The sequence below is a fragment of the Alosa pseudoharengus genome, unplaced genomic scaffold, assembly GCF_046254945.1.
Source record: "Alosa pseudoharengus isolate Yale_2024_CS ecotype anadromous, Long Island Sound unplaced genomic scaffold, YU_APseudo_1.1 YU_APseudo_1.1_scf_18, whole genome shotgun sequence".
Classification (NCBI taxonomy): domain Eukaryota; kingdom Metazoa; phylum Chordata; class Actinopteri; order Clupeiformes; family Clupeidae; genus Alosa; species Alosa pseudoharengus.
Window position 1 is genome coordinate 11971886 of NW_027468650.1, and position 25000 is coordinate 11996885.

Sequence of the window (25000 nt, forward strand, 5' to 3'; positions counted from 1 at the left end):
ATAAAAACGTAGACATATTTGAAATGTCAGGCGGAGAAAAGGAGAGAAAAAAAAAACAATTGAGATGTATTATTGAGGGAATCTCTCTCCCGAGACAGTAGGAGTGTTCATAGAAGATTGAGCAACTTTTCAGATGTAGCTTAGTGCTTTTTTTCTCTACGCTTCCAGGGAGAGATCAACATCAAAAAAAGACATAAACTTCAAAATGCTGTTGCACCTGCTAATAGCTGAAGGAACATGACTACAGAGAAATTTCCATACATTCCCCCTGCAGGTATCAAACCCCGAGATCAGATAAGAGTTGGAATTGTGCCGAGCGAGATACGATCTGATGGCGCAGGGAAGTTGAGATACTGGGCCTGGAAGACGGAGGGAAAGAGTAAAAAAAACAGAGAAAGAGAGAAGATCTATGTGAACGCTCTCTGTCAGTTCTTATCAGCGATGGCGCAGAGAGCTCGGCGGGGTGAGACTTGCGTCTGCCAGATTCCATTTGTCCGCCACAGGATTTACATCCTTCATTTCTCCGCGCACTCACACTCCTCCTCTCTCGCTCTGTCACTCCATCCCTCTTTTCTTTTCCCTCCGTCTTGAAAAGTGGAGAGGCGTCTTTGTTTTTGATACATGTTTGTTGACTGTCAGCAGGTGAGACGCAACGGTTCTAAATGGACGGTGATTCGACTGGCAGCTGCAGCCGAGACAACTGAAGCAGTCGCTATCACCCTGTAATAGATGACACAGAGGAGTGCAGACACAACACAAAGGCCCGCGCGTACAGCACGCATGCACACTCTTGTCATTTTCTATCACTCGTTCACACACACACACACACACACACACACACACACACACACACACACACACACACACACACACACACACACACACACACACACACACACACAGAAAAACCTAACAATATGGACACACACATGAATATTTTCACTGATCAGCTCAGTCTATTATGAATGTATGATGTTCTCTCTTTTCCTTGAGCATTGCTCTCTGCTCACTCTGTTTCCTTCACACACACACACACACACACACACACACACACACACACACACACACATACTGTATGCACAGAGAGAGAGAGAGAGACTGTTTGCATAAATTCCTCCTCATCACTGCATGTTAACTCAATCTCTTGCAGCATATGCATTCTCTACTTACAGCTCATATAATCTAGCTTTCTCTGGTCCAATTACCGAGCGTTCTGCAGATGTTGACCACATTTACACCTTAATCACTCAGCCTAATCAATGCCCTGCCGCTCTGCATGGCCAATGAGGGGCCTGGGGAACGGTCATGGCTATGAAACAACAACCCAGCCCCTGGCCCCGGCCCCAGCCCCTGCACAAACACATGACCCAGGTCCCCAGGGACACTCTCCAGCAACCAAGACACGAGCCTCAATGCATTTACATGAGGCAGTAAAACAAACACACACACACACACACACACACACACACCACACACACACACACACAGACACACCACACACACACACACACACACACACACACACACACACACACACACAATCTTAATGAATCCTTCCCATATGCGTGTGCATACAAATACATCTAACTGCAAATACACCACACACACTCAGTGTGAACTTAATGCTTGCTTTGAAATAGACACACACACACACACACAAACTCACTCAAGTACAAGCATACACATGGCCTGTAACTCGATAGGGTCCTTGAGCGGCGAGATTGTCTTCTCCCTGATGAGCCAGGTGTGTGTGAGGACACGGAATCGATCAGGGCTCTGCTGCCATGATCAATGCCCAGTGACCAATGCCTCGGAGGCATCAGGGCCACACAAACACGTGCTGCCACAAAAGCACACACACACACACACACACACACACACACACATGCGCACACACACACACACATGCACACACACACACACACACAGACAGAGTGAGACACACACACACACATGCACACACACACACACACACACACACACACACACACACACACACACACACACACACACACACACAGACAGAGTGAGACACACACATACTTTCTTTTCTCACAGACTCTCTCTAACACACACACATACACACACACACTCTCTTCTTTCCTCTTTTGTTTCCATGTTCTCTTCCTCCTGTTTTCTCTCTCCTCTCCACCTCATTGCACCCAAACACAATGTCTTTAAAATCCATCTCTAAACAAAAGCCAAAAGCCTGAAGAAGCTTCTAGAGAGTTCATGTCAAGTAAGAGCACCGGCCGATGATAATGAATCTTTCGATAGACTGGCGGCCTCTGACTGTAAACACCGCTGGAACCACAGGCATCCAGGAGTCATTTGAATTGCTCCTTTTGTGCAGGGGGCATTCTTTATGGGCCTTTTTTTCAGACACCTGTCTGGTTTCCAACAATGCAGCCAAGTAATGGTGTCTTTGCACAAAAAGGGTTGAAAAACAAAAAGTTCAGAGTAAAAGTTTGCCATGAAAGTACTTCTGTGCACACATTCCTTCATCCACTAAGCCTAGCTATAGCAAGAAGTGTAGCCAGGCTTGGAGGAGATATTATCCTTATCATCTTTTTGAGGGATATCAATCAGTGAGCCTGGGAGAAATGGTTAACCGACGACATGGACAATGTTTCAATTGGAGTGATTGGAGTGAAATCGATGAAAAGTATATTGCTGTCATGAGGGTTCGGCAAGTGACTGTTGGACGGAGCTTTTAAAGAAATTTCAAGAAAATTCAGCTTAAAGTTGCATACTCCTTTTTGGGGTAAAGGATATTGTGCCTTCACTCCCCACCAAAGTTGATTTACAAACTGCAATCGAGCCGCTTTGAATTTAATCTGTATCAGTGCTCATTATCCTCTTGCTCAGCCCTGTTTGGGATCCAAGAGTGGAACACTTCCAAACCAAAATGAATGAAGTGAGCGAGCAGTTCGTCTGAGCCAGACATGCTGGGCACCTCTGGGCATTCGTCTCCCAAGAAACAAGCACATAATCTGATTTCATTCATGTTTTCTACCCTCTTGCTTGAGGAATTATGCCAATTAGTGCATCCACAAGCCTGGAGCAACAAAAATACTGAGTGAGACTTTTCTTTTTTTTTCAATTATTTATTTTTAAGTTTTTCCCCTAACTCTGTAAAACTGGAGCTACCATTTCCTTGGTCCTTTTTGAGGAGGGAAGTGTGGGGGAAGTGTGGTTGGGTTTACATCCAACATTGGTGGTTCTTATGCCAGCATGCCATACAGTATTCCAGTCTGCCATGAGACGGTTTGGAACCTGTGTCAACCGCACTCAGTATCCACAGTAATGAAGCCAGACGCCAAACTGTTATGTGCAGAACGCTTCAGTGCTCACACACGCTCTCTCTCTCTCTCTCTCTCCCTTTCTCTCTATCTCTTTCTCTCACTCACTCACTCTCTGTTGTATTATCTTAGTCTCACACTTGTTTATTTTCCTGTGACTCTATCAATCTCTCATTCACGATGCGCCATTTTGTGTCTATATGATCCATTCTCTGTGCCTGAGTTTGCCCTCTCTCTCTATCTCTCTCCCTCTCTCTCTCTCTCTTTCTCCTCTCTCTCTTTATCTGTATTCCCAAAGTGATCTGTTTCTCCTCCTCCTCTCTCTCTCTCTCTCTCTCTCTCTCTGTCTCTGTCTCTCTCTCTCTCTTTGTCTCTCTCTCTGTCTGACTTTCTCTTTCTCATCCTCCCTGTTTCATTGTGTTCAGCTACCTAATTCACTTTCACTGCACATGGTCTTTTTCATCAACTCAATTTATGTTTTGCATTATTGAATTTGCATAACAATGCCTTGATTATATTTGATCTAAGCTTGGGACAATCGAACACAATCTCCTTGTTCCTCACAGCTCTGAAAAAAAGAAACATACCCCTTATGGCAGCAACAGAATGCGATCAACTTTATCACTTTTGGTCCCCAGCACAATATTCAGTGTATATGTAGGCACAATGACAAAACAACATGAAGGCCAAACAAATTGCATTTATATTTAAATATGGCATAATGATCTTTGCGGTTGGCTACTTTGGAATTATCTGAACCCATTACCTGAAGCCAACTGTACACACACCTGAAAACACCACTGAACTCCACATAATGGTCATGGTGGGCATTACTGATTATAAGGAAAGTTATAATGGAAAACGTTGTCAAATCAACTCATTCATTAATCTCAAAAAGGGGACTTCAGTTTGGCGATCTAGGCCTACTGTTTTCTAGCTAAGTACCTTTTCATAGGCACGCTGTCTGCTGACAGGTCGTCTCTCCTGCTGGACCACAGGAGAAGACAATGGGCAGGAATACAACTTCATCATGTGGTGTTTATTACAGACAGTCTTGTCCTTGGAAGGACATCTTACTGTCAGTGGACAGAGCTGCGCTCATGTAGCCTAGAAATCTAGACGCGCCCCTAGCGGCAGCAAATTACATTTGCTGCCAGGGCTAGTCTAGCAACTCTCCGTTGGCTTGTGAGCTCCAGATCCCCAGACTTCGCCGGGCCAATGAAATCATGTATAGAGTCGGTAGGTGGGCTTAACATAATGATTGATGGCAGAGTTGCAACGGTTTGGCTTGAATTCCCTGCTACTTGAAAACAAATAAGATGGATGTTGCTGTTGGCGAACAGTGTGACACGAGTTAAGCTTTTATTAAGTTGGCAAACGTTTGAACTAGCCAACTAGCTCCGCTGGTGGGAAACGCATGGGACTCATAGCGCTGCCGCTGTCCTATTGCGTGCAGAGGGAATTTGAAAGACAACTGATTATCCCGCCCCTCGGACTGAGCACTGCGAACGGTGAGTGTCCAGACCCTACATGTAAATGTGGGTCTGGCTCGCCAGGCTAGCGCTCATGCCCCCTTTCTCAAAACTCTCACACACAGCAGACACTAACACGTCCTAACTGAACCACTGTAAGCATTCGTGCACTCGTCTCGAGTAAGAAGTCTCAATTTTTTTTTCTTTTTTAAATTCTGAAATATTTGTTTTGCTTCAAATGTTATTATATTAGCTTTGAAAAAATGCCGAGATCCCGACCTCTGTTGCATCATAGCTTGTTACCTTCACAGAGAGCACAAATATTTCTGCTAAAATGTAGAGAAGTGAGAGTAAAATGTTGCTAGAAAAATAAATACTCCAGTAAAGTACAGATCCCCAAACATGCTACTTTACTGTAAGGAAGTATCTGCTCCTACACAGAACCATAAGATAGCCACATGGGTGTCCACATGGATGGATGGAGCTGCTCCTACACAGAACCATAAGATAGCCACATGTGTGTCCAGTCCACATGGATGGATGGAGCTGCTCCTACACAGAACCATAAGAGAGCCACATGTGTGTCCAGTCCACATGGATGGATAGAGTGAGAAAGATGGAGATAACAAAGAGCTGTGTCTGGAGTCAGCTGGTCTCTCTCTAGGTGTGCTGTAGAGACAGACAGACAGACAGACAGACAGAGAGATAGACAGGTGGACAGACAGACACAGGGAAACAGACAGACAGTAAAACAGGCTAAGTGATATGTCCACATGGATGGAGAGAGTTAGACAGAGATAATGAAGAGCTGTGTGTGGAGCCGGCCAGTCTCCCTCTCTGGATGTGCTGCAGAGACAGACAGACAGATAGACAGACAGATATACAGACATACACACAGACAGATAGACAGACAGATAGACAGACAGATATACAGACACACACACAGACAGATAGACAGACAGATAGACAGACAGATATACAGACAGACAGACAGATAGACAGACATACTGTAAGAGCAAGTTAAGTGATATGTCCACATGGATGAAGAGAGTTTGATAGACTGAGATAATGCAGAGCTGTGTGGAGCCGGCTAGTCTCCCTCTCTGGATGTGCAGCAGTAGACTCACTGCTAGGCTCTTGTGTTCCTCCCCCACTTAATGAATCCCTTTATGCCACTGATTACTATTGTTAGACTAATGGCATTTTTAATTAGTATCACCCAACTTTTCCAACTCCAGTTAACAAGCGCAGTTGGCTTTTCTCTTTTTTTCCCTCTCCTTTCTTTTTTCTCTCCATAGCCCTTTTTTTAATTCCTCCTCCTTTCCTTGTGTCTTCTAATTGTGTGGTGATAAAAGGCAAGGCCAGGGTGGTGAAAGGATGAATAGATTGTGTGTGTGTGTGTGTGTGTGTGTGTGTGTGTGTGTGTGTGTGTGCGCATGCGTGTGTGTGTGCGTGTGTGTGTGTGGGAGTTTTGTATTCTCTGTGACCTCGCTGGAGAGTCGTCGTCGTTGTCGTCGGTGAAGTTGGAGGTCTAGGTGTGCTCTCGCTCCGGCTGACGGCACGGCACCGCTCACATGCTCCACTGGGCCAGGGAGACCCTGCTTAACCAACTGGGGTCACACTCAAATCTATTCAGACAATGGAAATGTGAACCTATGCTGGGCCATAACTCGTGGAGAGGCCTCAGGGCTTCTGTGCATTATTAAGGGCTCTGTCTGGCTGTGGAGTAGCACACTGCAGAGCTGTAACAAGATGCTGGAGTCTGCTGTTTAATGATCCTCTTTTGACAAATTGTGTGTTTACACTAACCTGCATTGTAAATAGCTGACGGACACTGAATTCCAAATAAAATGTGCAAGGAAGCAATTTTGTAGTCTACAAAATGACACAGGCATAAAAACACACATACACAAAGTAAATGCACTCCTATACATACTCCCAGCTATATGCCCCATACACACACTTAACTTACTACAGACACGTGGCTACATATTTCTAATATATCTACTGGCAAAGGCTAGTTTATTTATATAGCGCATTTCATACAATGCGCTATATATCAAAAGCAAAGAATAGTGCGTTTAAAAGGTAAAAAATATATAAAATAATTAAAAGATAATTAATTAATGTTTATATAATAATAATAATTAAAAGACATGACAACACACAGTGCATCTGATGAACAGGAAGTGCATCAGTTAGCGTAACACGCACGCACCAAAACGCACACGCACATACGGTCACCCGCATGTTAGCTGAGCGTGCGTGTATCACAGACTGAGAGTTTGAAACCAGCAGTAGGAGCAGCCCACCATCCAGCCGTCAACGCAGGCCTGCCCCTGAGGCCCTAAAGCCGTCGAGTCATCGGAGAGTGACGCGGGGAAACAGAGATGGAGAGGGGTAGAAAGAGCGAGTTTGATGTCAGCAGCAAGCCCTAGGCTGAAATGCAGACCCAAACTCTGAGTTGCACAAAAATACGTTTTTTTTTCTGCAGGAAACATGACACAAAGAGGTCAGAGAGGCAAGGCTTTATTATAGAATTTTGGCATTATTTTTTAGAGAGTAGCAAAAACCCATTTTAGAGGCCTTTATCAAAAAAGTTGTTGGCCAAAATAGTTGAATCTGAATATAAATGAGAGAAAATAAAGTATTGATTTATTTATTGCCATTTTGAATTATGAATAGTGTGGATACTGTCAAAATATTGCACGGTGAAAGGGTTTATCCTTTCAGTTTCCGAAGGATACAAAGTTGACAGAGGCCCACATAGTATAACTTGTCTCAAAAGTATTTCTACACTCTTTTTTTGTTCTTAGTTTCTTGTACCGTGTAATCTTCATTCAATAGCTCCACACACACATGCACACACACACACACACACGCACACACGCACACACACACACACACACACACACACACACACACACACACCAACTCAAAGGCCACCTTCTGTAAAGCCTACTGTTTTTGTTGCTTGAAATTACATTTCTTGGCGTTTTGTTTGACATGTGTCTTAGGGTTGAAGTGGCCATTTAGTAGATGCGAGTGCTCGACTCTGAGCTCAGAGAAACATGGTGGGGGCAGCACCCATCCACAGTGTCTGTGGCACTATTCCCCCCTTTGCTTCCAACTGGGTCATAACTCTGACATTGTCCTCCCTGACAAAGTGCTATTCTCCTGCTTCCTGGAGCCTTCCCTGGCTCCCACAAATCCATCCGATGGAAAAATTCAGCAGTGATTTTTCCCTCCTTGTTTAAACATTTAAGCAGCTTCAGCAGTTTGCTTTCACAGGCGACAGTCGCGGAGGCTGTGTGTATAAGTCCCTCTTCACCAATTTCTTTTTTTTTTTCTTTTTTTTAAAGCGGTTCATCCACAGATTCACTGTCCGACTTCGACTTCACTCCCAGTGTTTGCCGCATTAAATCAGAGCGAGGGAGTGAGGAAGTAAGAGCGAGGGAGTGAGAGAAAAGATAAGGTGACTGCTAAACAAACATGAGTTGGAAATGCTTGAATGAGCCCGCTCCTCACTCCTCCGGGGTCCCAGTCTTGATTGGCACTGCTCTGGGGTCAGTATGAGACCTGGAGGAGCACCCGAGCGAGAGAACAAAAGAAAGAAAGGTTGAGTGAACTATTGACACATTTCAGTCAAAGTCAAGACAGCTTGGCAGGGAGCAAAGAAAAGTGGAGAAAAGCGAGATAGTAGAATGAGCAGTAGAACCATAGAGCTATGGAGCAAGAAAAAGTAATTTTCTGTTTTTAAAGTTTGTGGGAGACCAACTATGAACCCCAAAGTACATTTTTAAACTTTAAATGCACCCTCTTGTTAAATGTATTCTGGGTTATTTCTTGTTTGTTTACTTGTAAGGGAATTAAAACCCCTTTTTCAGCTACATTTAACCAGTGGATTTTTTTTATTTGTATTCATAGTACACTGAGAAGTACCTCATCCAAACAGGTCAATAAGATCGATAGAAGGCACTTAAAAACACACCCTACTTGTAAATGAAATACAAAGGTTGTCGGATTGCATACTGAGTAAGTGCACCAACCCACTCTGTCTAACTGGAGTTGTATTTTTTTGCTGTATCGCCTCAGCTTCACACCGACTTGGACAGAGGGGACAGTGCAGTGAAGTACACCCTCTCGGGTGATGGCGCCGGCACCATCTTCACCATTGACCAGACGACCGGCGACATCCACGCCCTGCGGAGCCTGGACCGCGAGGAGAAGCCCTACTACACACTGCGCGCCCAGGCCGTGGACATGGACACGGGCCGAGCCCTGGAGCCCGAGTCAGAGTTCATCATAAAGGTCCAGGACATCAACGACAACGAGCCCAAGTTCCTGGAGGGTCCTTATACAGGGAGTGTTCCAGAGATGTCCCCAGTAGGTAAGGGATGAGTTACCATGACGATAGTGCTGGTCTTGTGGCATAGGCATCTTGGCTTCCAAGTAGAACACCAGAAAGTTAGAAATTGGATGCCAGGGGCTGACATTGTTTAACTTATCTCCAGTTGCTCTAGTGGGACTGTTCCTTTAATTAGTTTACAGTCTGTTCGTCTGGACCTGTTAAATGGAGCCTACAAACTCTGTGAATAATGTAATGGTGCCAAAGCTATGGTATGGCTTTAAAGCAGAGGATCCCGGTGCTGAAGCTGACTTCTCCCTGCATTTAGATTCCTCATCCCTGACTGTACACCTAGTTAAAGCCTGTGTAACAATTCTTTTGAATAGCTTTTACTAGATGTGTTCCAATTAGTTTTACTAGATATGTTCACTCAGGGGTAAAACATGGTTGGAAGTCATGATGCACATTGTCCTTTGTAAATACTGAATGCCCCAATTTGGTCTAAAATTGTTATAGACAAATATATAGACGTAATACATCTGTCCAGTACACCTAACTGATGTATTATAGCTACTCAACAAGACCCTCACTTTAATAAATGATAGTAGTGTGTAATATCTAAAGTGTAATGTCCATTTTCTGAGATAACTCATATGGGGTCCTCATCATCCCAAATCAATGGCCCATAGCTGTTAGCACAATGGGAGAGCTCAAAAATGAATCTGTCCAAGCATGAGTGAACTAAGCTCTTAAGTGCCATTGAATTTCATTAGGGAATTGCATCTTGATCCTTCACTATCTGATTGGCAGTTGATTACATTATTAGCCCATTGATCCTGCCCTCTCTCCTCCTCGAGCTGCAGGGGTCAGATGGGCCTATTTCTGTGTGATGGGATTCCGTTACCATTTTGAACAGGCACCATATCGGGCAGCCTCGGAAAAATATGCACTTAATCTGTTGATCCCAGCCATGTCTAAGTCAATTTCAGTAGGTGTGTGTGACGCATGGAGACAAGATGCTCTTCATAAGTACCTTTGGATACTTCTTAAGTATCGAATGCCATACAACTAGGTGACAACCATGTTATTTTTAACTGAGCAAAATCAGCTTCTCTGAACCATATTGGATTCTAAGCCGTGAATATTGCTTGCTAACACCCACCTTATCACGCTGAGGAGGGAAATGGTTTCTTAGGATTTCCACTGACTATGTAATAACTTATTTGTCACCAACAGTGAAAACAGAGATAACTTCCAAACCCTCCTCCTTTCTCTTTGAGTTTGATTATGATGCTTGGCTGACTGAAACCCCGTGTCGATTCTCATAAGTCCAAGTAACCTATCCTGCTTACACTGTGTAATAGTTATTAATCTCTGGGGCCTGCTAGTGAGGGAAGTCCTGATAACATGTTATTGGACTTGGCCATCCATGCTTTTTTTTAATGAAGTGAGGCTTACTCAGTCCGACCTGGCCTCGTACTCTGAGTGGCATAGTGAAATATTGGTGCGGTGGAAAGAGTAGGTGGGTGTCAGCTTGCCAGATAGCCATCTCCATCGGAGGTTTAATTAAAATGACCAGGTTCCCTGCTGTCAGCCCGCAATGCAGAGTCGGGGAGATACAAAGAGACAAGGTGTCCACAGCCAAGTCAACTCTGGCAAAGAAAAGAGAAGGGGCCAGTCATTTTGCAGATCGAAATGGGTCTACCTGACCAGATTAAGAATTGAGATAACTTTTTTGGCATTAAATTGCCCTTAAAGTACAAGGGGGGGGAAATCAACAATATGGAAATGAAATGACATTGATGAAAACATTTCTTCCCTTGAAAGTATAAAGGTATTCATAAGGATTTTTTTACCTTTCTTGAGGTACAGAAGGCATTGCTCATTCCTTTCTCTACTTTTCTCCAACAAAGGCTTTTATCAAGGGTTTTTATATTTGAAAATGGAAGAGTTTCAGAGAAATGCACATCACCAAAGAAATAAAAGAATCAAATGACTTTTGCGTTGCCGGCAGTTGACTATAAAAGAGAGATTTCACTCCATAAGAGAGAGGATAGAGAGAAACAGATAGAGATAGACGAACAGAGAGAGACAGATAGAGTGAGAGAAAGAAGAGGAAGAAGAGAGAGAGAGAGAGAGAGAGAGAGAGAGAGAGAGAGAGAGAGAAAGACAGATGAAGTGCAGGACACAGAGAGAGCTCTTGCCTGGTGCAGCGTACAACACGCAGGCCGTTTTCGTGTTTCTTTCCCCTTCGGGGGCTGACAGATCAAGGTAGTTCACTTAGAGATTGGCTTCCCCTTGATCTGAATGGCAATGAAATAAAACGACCCCCTCAACCCTCACCCCACCCGTCCCCCTGTCAATAGACTGGCAAATCAAAGGAGGCTGGATGTCTCGGGCTGAGAAGCGTGAACAGGACAGTTAGCAGAGTGCACATTCTCCCAACGCTCCAGTAGTCTGTGTCTGCTCAGTATTTTTTTAGCCACTCTCAAGTGAACAGCCCTAGAGGAACATGGAAAATATAGAGTGAGAGAGAGAGAGAGAGAGAGAGAAAGAGAGAGAGAGAGAGAAGAGGTAATTTGTGTTGTGAAATGGGAATCTTCCTATCTCGTTCACTCTGAGCTTTCTCAAGTCTTCCTGAGAGAGTGCAGTGGTCAAGGTTTGGTCAACCCATGGTCGTTCCCAAGTTGTATTTTTCTCCGATTATTCCTCACAAAACACTAGTGAGTAGGTTCAATAGGGCATTGACAGTGTATGTTGGTAGGGAGGGAAATCAAAGCTAATTACTTTGCCAGGATAAATTGAAGGGAAAGGTCTTCCCCTGGGAGATGGGTTTGGATTAATGTCTGCACAATTACAACATCCTCACCCTTTTCATGTTAATAGACCTTTAAGATGCTTCTAGAATGAAAAGTAAAAAATTCACAAGGTTGTTTTTCCCCCCAGACGACTTGAGAGGCTTAGGGTGTAGGGTCATGACCGGTAACCGCAGTTTATTGGCATATCGGCACTCCGTAATTGTGTTGTTTGTCGTCTGAAATGGTGTATTGATCCCCAGACAAACAGTTGGCCTAATTTTTGTACAAAGACAAAATCCCCCCCTCACAATTGTAAATGAACTAGGACTTTCTTTTGCATCAGCAAGGAATACCAGAGAGAAAAAAATATGTTTAATTATTAGGTCGTGTATTATGGAATGATATTTTATAATTAGGCCATGTGTATTGTGGAATGGTTTATCAATCTCCTATGGCATATATTTTTGGGAAAATAGAAATCACTCCCTTCAAAATTGAAGGCCTAAATGTACTGGGACTCTCTTGAATGAAGGCATACAGGAGAAAAAAATCTGCTTAATTATTAGACCCAGCATATGACGTGTGTACTTTAAAAGTATAATTATTGTTGGTAGAGTGCATAAAGTAGGATTGAGGTCATGCCCTGGCATATTCGCAAGGAAGCGCTTGGCAGTTTAGAAACCTGTTAGCTAGCTGTCAATCGCACCAGGATGTGGCATTTTGAATGCAAATATATTTTTTCTGGGCCTTCATTTATTTTTCTAGCAGTATGTCACAATGTGACCCATATGCCTGGTCAGAATAGCTTCATCAAGTAGAAGTATACTTGTAATTAAGAGACCTTTATGACATTAAATTTAAACAAAAGCTTACAGAAACATACTGCATCAGGGTTTTGATTATCTTAATTGGTGTTAATATCATCATGGCGATGAACTCTTGATTATTTACCCCACTTTCCTTTGTCTCCAGCTCTTCTATTACAGTACAGATCATTCTGAAATAATACACATTTATTTTTCGTTCTAATCCTTCAGCTTCCTCTAAATTGCTGTTAAATTGAAAACCCCTACACATTCCATTGTTTTAAAATCGATTTCTGGCAACGTTAGAAGACAAAGATCCACAAAAATATTTTGAGGTTACCTCCAGAGATGAATATCTTTTTAAGCCTCATCTATGTAAAGCATGCTGTGTCTGCCTAAGTGGAACTTTCTTAAACTGTCTGCTGTGTGTGCCTAAGTGGAACTTTTCACATAACACTGTTCTGTCTTAAACATTCTCTCATAAGTGCTGGTACAGTATGAAGGTTGATTATGCCTTCTGGGCTTAGCGCCCAGGGGCTTCAGGCTACTTGGGTGGTATCAAGTTATTTTCATTGATGATGGTGTGAAGGGGCATGGATAAGCAATTGAGTATCTGACATCAGAAAGACCAATTAGCTGGTCAGCTAATTCTGCAGGTGGTAGCCTATGTGGGATATCACAATGTGTCCAGACTATAATGATTCTGGGTAACATTACCTCTGGCTAAGGTTAACTTCACAAGGGTACATTTGAATTAAATTTAGGTGTAAATGAATGGATAAATGTATGTAGAAGACCCTTGACACCAGTTGCTCTGCCAAAGTGTAGTTTCCTTTTTCTCCCCTTCCTCATGGGAATCAATGAGCCTACTTTACTTCACTCTAAACATATCAGTGTCTTAAAGCAACACCAAAGAGTTTTTTGTACCTTAAAATAATGTTCCCAAAATCGTTTCAGTGGTTCATCAACTCGTAACAGGGTGAACGGCAATTTTGCATTCGCAACGCGGACCTCTATCGGCTAAAACCGCACTATGTAAGTTTGCCAGATTGGGTAGCGGATCTGTAGTTCGATGGAATGAGACATAAGAAACTACAGATTTGACTTGCATTTGATGTCGCAATACATCGTACTTTTATAAGTCATGCAAAATATTCTACCGTCTGTGGACATTGTTATTTGCAAAGCCCGTGCAGGATAAACAAATAGCGTACATGCGACAGAGGGAAAGTTCTTTAATGTTGCTTTAAAGAAGCACTGCCAAACTGTACAACTAAGAGCTGCACATGTGGTTGATAATATTGAAACTAGATGTACCGCAGAGCGGTACAAAATATGACCGCCGCCCAGTCCAGCAAATTTTTTCCACTAAAAGAAATCACGCTGAAAGGCCTATATGATTCTAACTGTCTCACTAAATTGCATTATCTGGTATCTGCTAGACAACAAGTACCAAAACATGATTAGTTCATAGATTTCACATGTAAAACTAATTTTATACAACCCCACCTCCATCTTGCCTGTTCATAATTCTGAGAAATTCTGAGAATTCTGTGTGTGTGAGTGTGTGTGTGTGTGTGGGTGTGTGTGTGTGTGTGTGCGTGCTTGTGTGTGTGCCTGCGTATGTGCCTGTGCATGCAAGCGTACATATGTATGAGTATGTGTCATACGTATGATTACTGTGAATGTATGTGTGTGTGTGTGTATCTGTTTGTGCACATGTGTGCACATGAAATGGGTTAACATGACCCCTGGAGGCAAACATACGGAAAAAAATGGTCATCCTAGGCCCTACAGTTCTCAAGATATTCACAGAGAACTGTGTCTGCCCTACCCTCCTTTCGGGGGGTCCAGTCCAGCGGGGGGGCTACAGATCAAAACGAAAAATGACGGTTCCATGCTATCCATGTGGGGGTACATGCCCACCAAGTTTTGTGTACCCCGGTCTTTCAGTGTCCCGGGAATCCTTGTTGGTGTACGTCACTAAATGTACACATAAATTATTTTATTGTAAGGCCCCCCATAAACGAAAGTACACAAAACTTGGCATGCATTCGGAGGGTGTCATAATGATCCTACACTTTTAATTTCGTGCAGTTTTGACCTTGTCAGCCAGAGATATTGTGATGAAAACACCTAATTTTTTGCTTTTTAATTTTTAACTAGGTGGCGCTATACATGAAATAAGTGGTAATGGGATGGATTGACATGCCCCCTTAAGACCAACATACATAAAAAAGGTGGACCTCCTAGGCCCTACGGTTCTCAAGATATTCACAGAAAACTGTCTCCGGCCACCTACAGGCCAGTTGGTGTATAGTAACATAAATTAATTTATTGTGTGGCCCCCCATGAACGGAATTCCACAAAATTTGGCGTGCATACAGAGGGTGTCATAATGATCATTCCGTGCAGTTTTGACTATGTTAGGTCACAGATACCTTCGATTATAACACCTCATTTTTACTTTTTTGTGTTTAACTAGGTGGCGCTTTACATGAAATGAGTATACATTTCTGACGATGTCAAAAAAAAAAAAATCTCTAGCCCATTCCAAGTTCGGAGTTGACTGGTCCTGTGCTGTCAGTTTGGCTACATTGTCAGGAGAAAAGCAGGCGTTGCGACAAAATTCAGAGACAAAGTGCAGCCTGCAAACGGAGGACAAGATGTTTGGGCATTTTATTGTATTTTGCACCAGGAAGTGTTGTGTTGTAAAACACTAAACTTGGATCATGTTAAAGTGTGGTTGTGCAAACTGTAAATTTAATCAGGTCGCGAGGTCTGACTCACCGTCAGTTTGACTGTTTTCTTAGTGATAATGGCATTCTGTCTGGCTTACCATACCACGCTGTAGTACGGTGGTTAAGCCGAGGTGCCGTACTTAAGCGTTTCTTTGAACTACGAGAGGAAATTGGACAGTTCTTGGAGAAAAAAGGCAGACCAGTAGCAATTTAAATGCCCGGAATGGGTGCAGGATCTGGCCTTTATGGTGGATAGCCTATTACACAGCACCGCCACCTAGCCTACAAAATTATTTGATCTGATGTAACCTAATCGTATCAGTTGATCGTATTGCTCATGCACTGGTAACTTATGTTTGTTAAATTCATTTTATTTTTCATACATTTGCACATTTACATTTTTAAGGCAGGATGTTAACTTTCTTCATAGCTCCCACTTGAGTTTAGTGTGGTGAGTTGGTTCAGGTGGTCAGATGTAAAAATGTAGGCCTATCCACTCAACTATAAAAATAAACCAGTTGTTTATGAGTGAAATGCATTTTATTTCAATTTCATTGGCCTCTCTGAATAAATGTGTAATAATCTAATATATCCCTTGTGATTATGTAGGCTACAAATGTAGGCTGAAGGGTAAAGTATAGCCTACTAAAAAAAACTAAGCTGGAGATTTGGCGTTGTCAAAGAATGTTTTGCAATTATTTCACTGGTCCGGCCCACTTGAGATCAGATGGGCTGTATGTGGCCCCTGAACCAAAATGAGTTTGACACCCCTGTCCTAAACCCTACGGTTTTCAAGATATTCACAGAAAACTGTGTCTGCCCTAACCTCCTTTCTGGGGGTCCAGTCCAGCGGGGGGGCTACAGATCAAAACGAAAAACGATGGTTCCATGCTATCCATGTGGGGTTACATGCCCACCAAGTTTCGTGTACCCCGGTCTTTCAGTGTCCCGGGACTCATTGACGGAAATTTGGGCATGCGAAAAAGAAAAAAAAAAAGCTTCGCTGCGCGGCGGTCATAATAATTAAGTGACGGTGCCTTGTATCTGCAAACTGTTCTTCAATCTGTCAGATCAGACATAGAAGGTCATGATTAACACCTTTAAGATTCAATAAACACAGAAGAAATCCCTTTGGTTGCATCAAAAATGCTGCAGGGTTGCATTTAGCCACCACTAACAACACGCCACAATGATTTACAGGATGCTAAATAATGCACTTGCATAAATAGACAGGAACGAGGACAAGGCAGCCATGCACAGGCTAAACAATCATATCACTTATCATTTGCACAACAGTGGGGCGTGCTGGCGCTTCGGAGGTAGCTTTGAATGATGGTGTCACGAGTGGGCATGCTTCGTTTTTGCAGGATTAGCGTCGCGTTCTCTCCTCACTCTCACCTCGTTCTCGCTTCGTGGTTTTTAATTCTATTGTTAGCCATCTGCTAGCAGTGGGGCATTGCACTTGTGAAGGCCTGTATGAAACAAACCAGACGATCATATTCACAGCCCCACCTGCCACCCCCACCCATTCACACACACTCCACCCCAGCCTCTCTCCCTCAAGCTGTTACCTACTGGGGTGCTCTCAGACTGATGAGCATGTTGTGCAAAGTGTATCCAACCATCTCAGCAAAAGGCATGCAGGGATGGAGGGTTGGTGGTGGGGGTGGGGACGGGGTGGGGAAAAACAATATCAGCTCACCAACAGGCAGATGTTTGAACAAAGAAAACATAAAAGTCTCCAGCGCTAGCCACAAACTTAGCTACGGGGGACCTGTGCGGAGCTCTGCAGCTAATTCTGTGGGATGGCGGGAGTTTGTTTTTGTGAAAGATTTTCTTTCAGGCAAAGTAATTAATGTTTTTGTGTGTGCGTGCATGTGTGTGTGTGTGTGTGTGTGTGTGTTTGTGTGTGTGTCTGTGTGTGTGTGTGTGTGTGTGTGTATGTGTGTGTGTGTGTGTGTGTATGTGTGTGTGTGTGTGTGTATGTGTGTGTGTGTGTGTGTGTGCAGTTGTTTGGATTGTTGCCCTGTTTCTATAGTTTGCTCACCACCTCTTTGTTTCCCCTGAAGAGACGTGAAGTGAAAATCACAGTGCTTGTGCTTGACATGAAATGTTCACAACTGAAAGCATTATGTGTGTGTGTGCGTGTGTTTGCGCATGTGTGTGTGTGTGTGTGTGTGTGTGTGTGTGTGCATGTGTGCGTGCCTGCGTGCGTGCGTGCGTTCGTGTGTGTGTGTGTTCTCTTTGACCATTTCCCCACTAAGATGGATGAGTCAAACTTCCTGAGGGGATTAGCAATGCTAAAGCTCCCTACATGCTAGTCATATTGTGCCAGTGTACGCTTATAGGATTCTACATTGATAGAGGATTATATCAACATAAATAATATCAGAACATCATATGATGGTGGGAAAAGCTTCACAATGCACAAATTAGAAGTGTTCTTAATCTATTTTTTTCAGACAACTGTAATACATTTACTGTACGTTAAAGGTAAATGTACAGTACATCTGCTTTTTAGCACATCTTCACTGACACACACGTTTGGAAACATGCTTGAAAACGTGATAGACATAAAAAAAGGCTTCAAATGAATTCCATCTCATCTCATTCATATTTCACCATTACCCTCTAACAAGTGGATCTCGTCATGTGATAGATGCAAGGCCTTGAGAGGCTGGCCAGGCCGGACGGCAGTCTAAACGCTCTTTATCTGCCCTAATTCAGGCACATACGTCATGAGAGTGACAGCGACAGATGCCGATGACCCCACCTATGGTAACAGCGCTCGCGTGGTCTACAGCATTCTCCACGGGCAACCCTACTTCTCAGTGGATCCCAAGACAGGTAGGAATGACTACTAGGAATTGCATTCCAGTTTGTCGATAACATGCTAGCATAAGCTAATCCTTTTTCATGCGCAATCACACAGAGGACTCAGAGGACTAATGTTATCAGGGTGACATGTCTGTAAGAAACACTTCAACAATTACCATTAAAAATTGCCTTTTTTGTTGGACATTGATTAAGGATTTCTACCTTAGACAGACCCATCGCCATACCTGGGTTTTGCAGTCTGCCTTGGCATTAGATCTTATGGTATTATCGGCTTCTCTCACCAGCTGTGATTTACAGAAGTGCAAGGCCTCCCACCACACCCCCCAACTACAGACACACACACACACAGACGCACTTGATCACAATGACATGACCGGACCACAGGGCTGTGTTCCATAAATACCCTTTCTCTGAAAAGGGCAAAGTGAGTGCGCTTACATCACTGGCTCACTGGTTCATTATGGCACCTGCCTTACACTGCAGCCTGCCAGGGGGGAAGATTGTGGGCATATTCAGGTCAAAATGGCAAGCATGATTTGGGACAAAAAATAAATGAAACCAAAAAATAAACAGGAAGTGTTTACTGTGTTTAATCATCATATAGAAAAATGGCTTACAACCAAAAGCTCTCAGGATAAGCGGCACACGTGTGTGTGTGTTTGTGCACACACACGTGTTTTTGTGTGTGTGTAAATGAGCGAGTGAGTGGATATGATTCAATGGCAGCCAAATGCATGATTCAGCCAAATGAAAAGCTACTGAGAGGTGGTGATTTCTAGAATGTCTCACTTTAACAATCATAGAGCCTTGTTTGGGTTGTCACAGATGAAAGCCCATTCAAATGAATGCCAGTCAAGTGCCTCCACATCAGGCACTTAAAGCATAGTGCTTTCAAATGCATTCCTGCTATCTTTTAGACACCTTAAAGTGTCTAAAGATTGTAAGTTGGGTGATCTGATCATTGCAGAATCATTTCAGTGACTGAGAGCTACTCAGGTGAGGAAACAGTTTTGTTTACACCCCTGTTAAATTATTGGAAGGAGCAATCAGCAATGACGGTACCTGGAGATGCTTAGGATTAATTGAACACAGTCTCTGTCTGTCTCTGTGTGTGTGTGTGTGTGTGTGTGTGTGGGTGTGGGTGTGCATATGTGCATATACCCTTGAGTTTCAGCCTCACATTGAATCAATATAATGCAATCTGATGTCAACATAGGAACCACTGTGCCACTTTTTCATTCCCTGGCCTTATACTAGTGAAAATAACCCCTGCTCAACTCATTGAAACAGGAACAGGATTAATGCACTAAAGCAAAGACTCACAGTGCAAGAGCGGGATCCCAATGCTAAATAAAATAATAGAATAGCCAATAGAATAACCAAGAAGCAAAACAAACACCGAGATGGAATGGAGAGATATGGAGAGTGGGGTGGAGGGGGGGAGGTAGGGTAGAGTGAGAGAAAAGGCAATGGAGAGAGAGAGAGAGAGAAAACATGGGCCTAATCACAGTGCGCTCCTTGTTTGAAGTGCTTCCAAAAGGCAGATGAGATGCATGTCAGCCTGGCTGCTTTGATTGTGCTCTCCCACCTCTGAGGGACGGAGATCTGACGGCATATAACTAACACACACACACACACACACACACACACATATTCATGTACATACTCATTCACTCAGACATGCTGTCTCGCACACAAACACACAGACAGACAGACAGACAGACACACACATGCACACACACAGACGCACGCACACACACACACACAGACGCACAAACACACACACACACACACACACACACACACACACACACACACATGCACACACACACACACACACACACACACACACACAAGACTGCTTTAGACATGGACAGACACCTTGCACAGATATAATAGTGTACTAATTCTCAGAGAGATGTAGACACCTCCACACACATACAGTATACACACACACACATACGCACGCACGCACGCTTGCACTCATTTACACTCACAGATGGACAAATCTTCAGACGTGCACAAACATCTTACACAGAATTATATACAGAATTTTACACAACAACACATCACATCACTCCAACACACTCTCTCCTCCCCACACACACACTACTCCCCACATAATCATCACTTGCTTTTCCATCTCTCTCACACCTCGATGCTCACATTTACCTTCCGTCCTTGGGTAACGAGCATCGGCATCCGTCACTGGAGTGCGTGACTAATTCCTGTTGAGCACATCCGTACCACACAGCATGCTTCAGCTCGCCAGCTGTTGAGCTAGTTGTTAGCCTGACTCATAGCCTTGAACACAGCTGTGCGTCCCTGGTCATTACTTGTATACTTAGCACAGCTCCTCTCGCCATGCCACTGCAAATGACTATTCAGTCCTATCACTTTGCTAGGCAATGGATGCGCTTTCCGCCTCTGAATGTGTGTGGGTTTTTTTTACATTGTTTTGTATTTTTGTTATCCTCTATCCTCTGTGCTTTTTTATATTTCACATCTTGACTGTCCATTCCATTTCTCTTCCTATTATCACTGCCTGTGAATCAATTTCATTCTTTCCGTTCTGCTTGCTGTTGCTTTGTGTTTCATACCAAACCCATCTGGCTTCCCCTACCTGACCTCATCTATCTTTAATGGTTCATCTCCTCTGCTCATTTAACATGGCTGCCCTTCACATCTTCCTCTGCCTCTTACCTTCTACCTTTTTGCTCCCTCTAAAGCTCTGACTCTGGCCGTCTCTCTCTCTCTCTCTCTCTCTCTCTCTCTCTCTCTCTCTCTCTCTCTCTCTCCTTTTCTCTTTCTCCCTCTTTCTTTCTCCTTTACCCTCTCCATCTTCTGTCCCATCCTTCCCATTCTCTCTCTCCTTGTCTCTTTCTTGACTTTTAATCCTGTGCCATTGTTTCTCTGCCACATTCCATTACCCCTTCTCTCCCTCCATTCTCTGTCTGTCCATCCGTTTCATTCTCACTGTCTCTCTCTGTTCCTACGACTCATCCCATCTCCTCCCCTCCCCCCCTCTCTCTCTCTCTCTCCCTTCCTCTCTCTCTCTCTCCCTTCCTCTCTCTCTCCATCTCCATCTCTCTCCCTTCCTCTCTCTCACTCTCTGTCTCCATCTCTATATAACTCTCTCTCTCCTTTCCTCTCTCACATTCTGTCTCCATCTCTATATAACTCTCTCTCTCTCCCTTCCTCTCTCTTTCTCACTCTGTGTCAATCTCTCTAACTCTTTCTCTCTTTCTGTGTGTGTCTCCCTGCAGGCGAGATCCGCACTGCTCTGCCTAACATGGACAGGGAGGTGCGGGAGGTCTACCAGGTGCTCATCCAGGCCAAAGACATGGGAGGACAGCTGGGAGGACTGGCTGGGACCACCACCGTCAACATCACGCTCAGCGACGTCAACGACAACCCACCCCGCTTCTCCAAAAGTAAGACCCTGAGGGCCAGGGGCCTCATTTATAAAGCGTTCTTACGCACAGATTTTATCTTAGATCGTGCGTACGCTCAAATCCATGCCAACGCTCAGATTTATAAAAAACGTCTTTGACGTGGAAAAGTGCTTATCTCCACGTCAGGTTCAAACTTGACGTACGACCATTTCCTTGTGGTAGGCCTAATGCCGGGGTACTGCAAGTAATCTGAGTGCGATGCATTTTCAAAATTCCAAGACCAACGATCTCATCTCTTTCTTTACCATATGCATGATCAATATCAGAAGATTTTTAAAGTCGTTTTTTGACGCAGCTTAATGTTTCATGTTTGGCATAAAACTGCTAATGAGAACTATAGCCCACTTAAGAAAGTGAAAAAACGAATAGCTTACTTATTTCATAATATCTAAAAAAAACACCAAGACCTACAATAGAATGATTGAAACATTCTTACAGGTGATCTAGTATATTTAGTGTTCTCACCAATCTAATATTTGACCTAATATCATTACCTGAGGCCTCTAGCTGTTGCTGCCAGTTCAGAATTATTTTTTTTTTATTAATTAAAAATGATAAATAGATCTGTCTTAGGATAATATGATTGGCATCATCAAGTTCTATAAGAATGCAAATTCAGTAGACATCTGGTTTCTCCCTTATCATTATTGGTTAACTTTAAAATTGGTTTCAGCAACTTTTTTGCATTCAAAGTTGCATTGGTTGTTCATTAGTGTGTTCTGAGTATCATTCTGCTGTTTCTGCAGTACTGTATTAAAACAAAGAATGTTGATCAATATTGAATTGACAATTTATTTGTATTGACTGTCATAATCTAACATCTAACCAAGTAAGTGGTTTTCAAGAATACTGTAAGTCTGATCAATCATACTGTAAGTAATATTATACACAGCAGTTTTTTGCATTTACATGCAATGGTAATTCCCTGGAATTAGCTACATTTTCTAGTTAGTTAAGCTATTCGAACTGACGTATAGTTAACATCAGATGGCATAGGCTAGGCCTATACAATGTTTTCAATATATCATTTTACATAGGCTACCGTTTTTAGGCCATTGATTTCATTAAAACATATGCTAATGATATTGATGAGGGGGTGTTTACAAGGCGGAGACCTAAAACCATCCGGCTGCGCACAAGTTGATGTTCATTTGTGATTTATAATGGGCACATCTGGAAGGGTGGCGTACGCACGTTTTTTTGTGCGTACGTTCGTTTTCTCTGAATCACACGTACGATCATTTCAGAAATGATCTAAGATCAAATGAAGGATGGTTTCTACGCAACATTTTAATAAATGAGGCCCCAGATATACGTACATTTGCGAACGTAACGTTATCAGCGCCATGGACAAACCGCAGACTGCGAACGCTGACAGACCCAAGTTTCCGTCGTATTTATCAATCGTTCAATCCTTGGTGTAAACTGCGCCTTTCTCTGCCTCTCTCCGCCCATAAACCCAATTTACGAACGTCCACAACTGAATGGCAGAGCCTACAAGCGAATGAAGTTAACTGATGACAACATTAAAAAGAATCAAACGTTTAGCGATCATGAAATAATACCATAGATGATAAGATGTCAACGAGCAGGGAGATAATGAAGATCAGTAGTTCTACTCAAACTACTTGTGAACGTAGGCTATGGAAAATTGGTAAAATCTAGCAAGTAGGAAAGTTTAAGTGAATGACGTGAAAGTGAAAGTAAGACATTCGAAAGGCCAACGAAAGTTAATGTTGCTTTGGTGCTCTAAATAGCGATTCTGTTGTCTTTGAAAGGTTCTCTTATTGAAGCATTGAACTTCCATTTGGATTAACACCTGCTTTTACAAGGCGCAAGTATTTAGGCGCAGAATAGACGTGCGCTTTCAGGAGCAGTCTTTGTACATACCGCGGAATACATAATTAGGCGCTCTTTACTCTTCCCCTCCCATCTTTTTACGCTAAACTCCCACTTTCCCCTGGATCCTCCCATGAATGCATATGCATGACATGACAATCGCAATCTGCCACTTTCAGCTCCCACGACAGGCAGTTTGCACTTTTACATCATTGCGGCCTGTTTGTACATACCTCGCAATGATTTTACATGCACGTTGCGAAACAAATACGCCTGAAGTGGGCGCAAAAGCTTTAGTACATCTGGCCCTCAGTGTCCTTGTTACCTAACTACTATCCAGTCACCCTTTACATGGGCATCAAAGAGTATATATACTATACTTATACATTCTGATTGACAAATATCTCAAAAACACATCACTTAGATGCTGCTGTCTCTATGCACAGGGTGTTTGGACGCATGTTGAGGGGTTCCCAAAGGTCTTCTTAGTGAACTTTATATAAAATGTTATTTTTATAAACCTGACGACACTTCATTTGTTGCCAGTTTTCGCATCAACAAAGAGGTCAGGATCAGGCGGAAGTTTATCAGTAGGACATACAGATGAGTGCCTACAGTATAAAAGTGGCTGGCTTGTCATGATCTGAAGCTGACTACCCAGTGCCTTGAGATGGTGCGTTTGTCAAAGCTAGAAGCCCTTTCTATGCTTCCAGCCCTACGTATCACTTCACACACAATATGCAAGTTGCATAAGCCTGCAGCCCTTTCATTTCGTACACTGCAGAGTCCTTAGTGCTCAAGCAGACAGTACAAAGACTTCTGTATTTAGCTTAGAGAGATGCAACAAACTACTGCTACGCCAAGAAGTGTTTGTGAAGTAAATGTGAAGAAAGAAATTATTCAAATCAATTTACACAAAAAAATATCATAAGGTTGCGGAATGTATGTGCACATAGAGATGTAAACATATCCAGTAAAAATAAACAAGCTGTTTAACCTCACAATGCTGACAGAATAAATCAATCACCTACTCGCAGTACGCTAAAACTTTAAAAGAAATCAGAAAAGGCGTACGGTGGTAAGTATTTAATTTGCTTTCTTACTTATAAACCAGTGAATTTAGATATGTGTAAACAGAATCATTCACTTTGAATGAACTGCATTCACAGACTTGTTGTCAGCTCAGACGAGTTCAACTCCTTAACCTTGGGATGGCCAAAGACCTGTGAAAGCCCAACCCATATGAATGCTTTCATTCTTTTAAAATACTGCTTACTGATACACACTTTTGGGGCTTCAGTAAGTGATGTGTGTGTGTGGGGGGGGGGGTATAGATGATGAGATTTTTGCGGGGCAGCTCGGTGTTTGTGTGTGTATGTGGGTGTGGGTGTGTGAGTGAGA

At 43.1% G+C, this 25000-nt stretch overlaps 1 protein-coding gene across 1 annotated transcript in view; it reads left to right on the plus strand.

Annotated features, from left to right (window-relative positions):
* The window catches only part of LOC143131850 (cadherin-12-like), an 88353-nt gene that overhangs the window by 18925 nt on the left and 44428 nt on the right, over positions 1-25000 (plus strand). Inside the window, exons 2-4 of the mRNA XM_076291436.1 lie at positions 8870-9164; positions 18195-18314; positions 21572-21739. Of these exons, the coding sequence (XP_076147551.1) occupies positions 8870-9164; positions 18195-18314; positions 21572-21739 (583 nt within the window). The remainder of the gene's footprint in view (positions 1-8869; positions 9165-18194; positions 18315-21571; positions 21740-25000) is intronic.